Source organism: Oncorhynchus masou, chromosome 9 (assembly GCF_036934945.1).
Source record: "Oncorhynchus masou masou isolate Uvic2021 chromosome 9, UVic_Omas_1.1, whole genome shotgun sequence".
Classification (NCBI taxonomy): Eukaryota; Metazoa; Chordata; class Actinopteri; order Salmoniformes; family Salmonidae; genus Oncorhynchus; species Oncorhynchus masou.
The window spans coordinates 23855370-23859800 of NC_088220.1; the positions used below are offsets into that span (position 1 = coordinate 23855370).

Below are 4431 nucleotides of genomic sequence, written 5' to 3' on the forward strand. Positions count from 1 at the left end.
ATAGTTAATAACCAGGCTCATTACTCATTTCAAGAACCAGTACTGGCCATCAGTACAAAGAGATAAAGGGAGTGACCTGGTGGATTAATTATTTGTTTGCTGTCAAAATGCGCTATATACGCTCATGGAAAATCTGCCACTTAAAACATAAACATCATTTTTAAACCGTTCTGTTTGGTTGTGTGGGCAGGCATCGGACTCTACACCCACACACAATTCATTTGATCTCATCTGCTGCCAGTTATACTGTATTTCATCCTGCATCTCTGTTTTAATGAAAGCACATGCAGCATCCAAGACTTAGTTGAATGACATCTGACAATGAACACGCTTCTGAACAGAATGCAAAGCTGATATAAATGAAAAGATGATTGAGCCGGGTAAATCATTTTGATATCTGACAAAAATATATATTCATGCCAGAACAAACTCTGGAGATTGTGTTGATTTATGCACATCCTGTCCACTGCTCGGTTGTTTGAAACAAGCCTAGATCATTTATGAAATTGTGATGATTGATCGTTGATTGGAACTGTATCTTGTTTCCTTATTCACAGCCTATGGATGTGTGTGCAGAACATGGACTCTGTGGAAATACCGTTGCCATGTCTGTTGGTGAGAAACTTTCCCACCCAGCTGATGCAGAACCTTCACTCCCAAAAAAGGCTTCCAGCCCTTGAAGAATTAAATCCTCAATGAAATCTGTATTTTTCCTCTCTGAGATGTGGTAATGTATGTTGAGAGGCAAGAGACTAGGACAAACTACATGACCAGAATTGAACAGAACAGTGTGATCTCTGAAATGACTACCCTCCCAGCTCCAGTCTCTGTTCACCAGCCCCATATCCAGCCCCATACCCCACCCCAGTCTCTGTGCCCAAGCCCTATACCCAGCCCCATACCCCTCCCAGCCCCAGTCTCTGTCCCCAAGCCCTATACCCAGCCCCATACCCCTCCCAGCCCCAGTCTCTGTCCCCAAGCCCTATACCCAGCCCCATACCCCTCCCAGCCACAGTCTCTGTTCCCCAGCCCCATATCCCGCCACAGCCCAATACCCAGCCCCATATCCCGCCACAGCCCAATACCCAGCCCCATACCCCACCCCAGTCTCTGTGCCCAAGCCCAATACCCAGCCCCATATCCCGCCACAGCCCAATACCCAGCCCCATACCCCGCCCCAGTCTCTGTGCCCAAGCCTAAGCCCCAGTCATTGTGCCCCAGCCCCAGTCTATGTGCCCCAGCCCCATACCCAGCCCTAAGCCACAGTATCTGTAAGGGTAAGGGTTGATCTGTCCGACTAAGTCCCTAAATATGTTTCTTCCTTTGCTCTCAGGGTGGATCCCCCAGGCCCTGCGGGTCATCCATTGGCCAGTCTCTCCCCCAAGGGTATGACTTGTATGAGGTAAGTAGCCTATCCTGGTCATTTTTTTCCTCTCAGTGTGGACCTGCTGCGTCAGACAGACACAGAGACAGATGAGACGTGCGTCAGAGTGAAATGTGTCTCTCTCTACTTCAGCCTAAGGCAGCCAGCCATCAGTCTGGCCATCAGTCCATGTTGGGGCTGTTAATTGAAGTGGACATGGTGGTGACCATGCAGCAGCAGTCTACACTGTGATATTAACTTATACTGATGTGGCTGATGGATGAAGAACTGTCAGTTATTGATACTGCAAACTCCAGTGTAGATTTTAGCATGTAAATCTTGGTGGGGCAAACAAAAATATATCAAATCAAATCAAATCAAATTTTATTTGTCACATACACATGGTTAGCAGATGTTAATGCGAGTGTAGCGAAATGCTTGTGCTTCTAGTTCCGACAATGCAGTAATAACCAACAAGTAATCTAACTAACTATTCCTAAACTACTGTCTTATACACAGTGTAAGGGGATAAAGAATATGTACATAAGGATATATGAATGAGTGATGGTACAGAGCAGCATAGGCAAGATACAGTAGATGGTATTGAGTACAGTATATACATATGAGATGAGTATTTAGTTGAGTTTTTAGTTGCATGACAGCAAAGCCACTACAAAACACAACACAACACTAAGCAATACATTAATTGCACTATAACTGTGACAAATGATGCCCACAAACTGTTATGACCTACATAAAGCTGTCCTAACAGCAGAGCTTTCCTTCAGCACCATGGAGGGAATCCTTACCACTGTTACACCTGGATATCAGCAGAGCCTTCTCTGGCAACGAAACAGTTCATTCAGCCTCATTTCTGCCTTTAAAATAAAAAAGCATAGCTGATATGGCTGAGTTGCTTAAACAAATGTGGTTTCTACTGACAATTGAGATGTATAAACTCTGGCATAAGGGGACGACGAGCAGATAAGAGGCAATCAGTTATTTTGATTAAGACATTAATGAGCAAGCTAGGATGGACATAGTCAGTATAACTATTTGTTCCGAACTTTTGAAATGTACAGTGATCGAATTTAGAACATGGGCCACTCTTACAGTATTCTCCCTGTACACCAAGTCAGAACCGTAGGATAAATTAAAGGGCCATATAAGCAGACAATGAAAGCTCTTACAATATTAGATGATGATGTTTCTCTAAGACATGCAATAGGCTACATGTGCACCACGAACAGTAGGTTAAATTATTAGGGGGAAAGGGACCAAATTATTAGGGACATTGGCTACCAACAGCTTACTACACAACATACACTTAGTATTACTTTCTTAGCTACAGTATACATATCTCCTTGGCATATTACATGACGTCAATGATCTTCAGGTTGGAGCTCTAGAAAAAGGCCTGACTTACGAGTTTTTTTTCAGAGTTCCTAGTTGTCTTGAACTGGTTTGGACGCGGCAGAAGTCATGCTGGATTGACAGTATTGCCAATGTTGAATGTTAATCCTTTTATGACTGGAAAAGAGACCCTTAAACCAAGACTTGGACCACACACCTACTCCACTGAAAAGCAGGCTACTGATTGCTTTGTAATGCTTGCAGTTAGACACTGATTCCTTCCAAACCACTCATTGCTGAATATGCAATTTCCAACTTGTTGTGTAATGTTTATGCCCATCGGCTGATGAGCACCGATACATTTGATCTATCATAATTTCTCTTCATATGACAAGGTGTGAAAACGATTTGCCAGTAGATTGTCGACTTGATTCATGATGATGACTGCTGGCTTTCTAGCTAAGATTTTGAAAGTAACATGTTGACATGATAAGTCCATACAAAGCTATGGTAGATATAACGTGATTTGACGTCATTTTATCTGAGGCCGATAACCTTGAGCCTTCTTGGATGTACACTTCTAATGTAATTGTATGGCAGCACCCAAAGGGCTTATTTGCTTTCCCCGTAGATTTTGTGGTGAAGTAGTGTCCCCATGAGTGGCAGAATACTGAGCCAATCACTCCACATCGAGAATATTACCAACCCCTACGCTCCGTATTTTCCACTAGCTGCCGCAACACCACAGAAAGCACTGAGCTAGGCTGAAACACCTTCATTTTGGAGCTGCCTTACACAAGAAAACAGAAAATAGACCATGTTTGTATGCGGCTTTATTAACTCAATATTTTTTTTACATTGTTTGCAAACTGATGTGTGACACGTATTAATGCCAAAATAACATGCGAAACAGCAACAAAATCATTTAAAAAAATTATATACACAGTGCCTTCGGAAAGTATTCAGACCCCTTGACTTTTCCCACATTTTGTTAAGTACAGCGTTACTCTAAAACGGATTAAATAAATAAAACGCCTCAGCAATCTCTACACAATACCCCTTAATAAAAAGTGAAAACAGGTTTTTAGAAATGTCTGCAAATGTATTTAAAAAAATGGGAAACTCTCATCTAATTAAGTCTTCAGACCGTTTACTCAGTACTTTGTTGAAGCACCTGTGGCTGTGATTACAGTCTCAATTCTTCTTGGGTAGGACGCTACAAGCTTGGCAGATCTGTATTTGGGGAGTTTCTCCCATTCATCTCCACAGATCCTCTCAAGCTCTGTCAGGTTGGATAGGGAGCGATGCTGCTCAGCTATTTTCAGGTCTCTCCAGAGATGTTAGATTGGGTTCAAGTCTCTGGCTGGGCCACGCAAGGACATTCAGAGACTTGTCCCGAAGCCACTCCTGCGTTGTCTTGGATTGATGCTTGGAGTCGTTGTACTGTTGGAAGGTCAACCTTTGCTCCAGTCTGAGGTCCTGAGCGCTCTGGAGCAGGTTTTCGTTAAGGATCTCTCTGTACTTTGACCCGTTCATCTTTCCCTCAATCCTGACTACTCTCCCATTCCCTGCTGCTGAAAAATATCCCCACATCATTATGCTGCCATCACCATGCTTCACTGTAGGGATGTTGTCAGGTTTCCTCCAGACGTGACACTTGGCATTCAGGCCAAAGGGTTCAATCATCGGTTTCATCAGACCAGAGAATCTTTTTT

At 43.3% G+C, this 4431-nt stretch overlaps 1 protein-coding gene across 1 annotated transcript in view; it reads left to right on the top strand.

The window, feature by feature from the left end:
• LOC135544976 (uncharacterized) overlaps positions 1-1259 on the top strand; it is a 2669-nt gene extending 1410 nt beyond the window's left edge. The window contains exon 2 of the mRNA XM_064972659.1: positions 819-1259. Coding sequence (XP_064828731.1) covers positions 819-1259 — 441 coding nt within the window. The remainder of the gene's footprint in view (positions 1-818) is intronic.
• The last annotated feature ends 3172 nt before the right edge of the window (positions 1260-4431 follow it).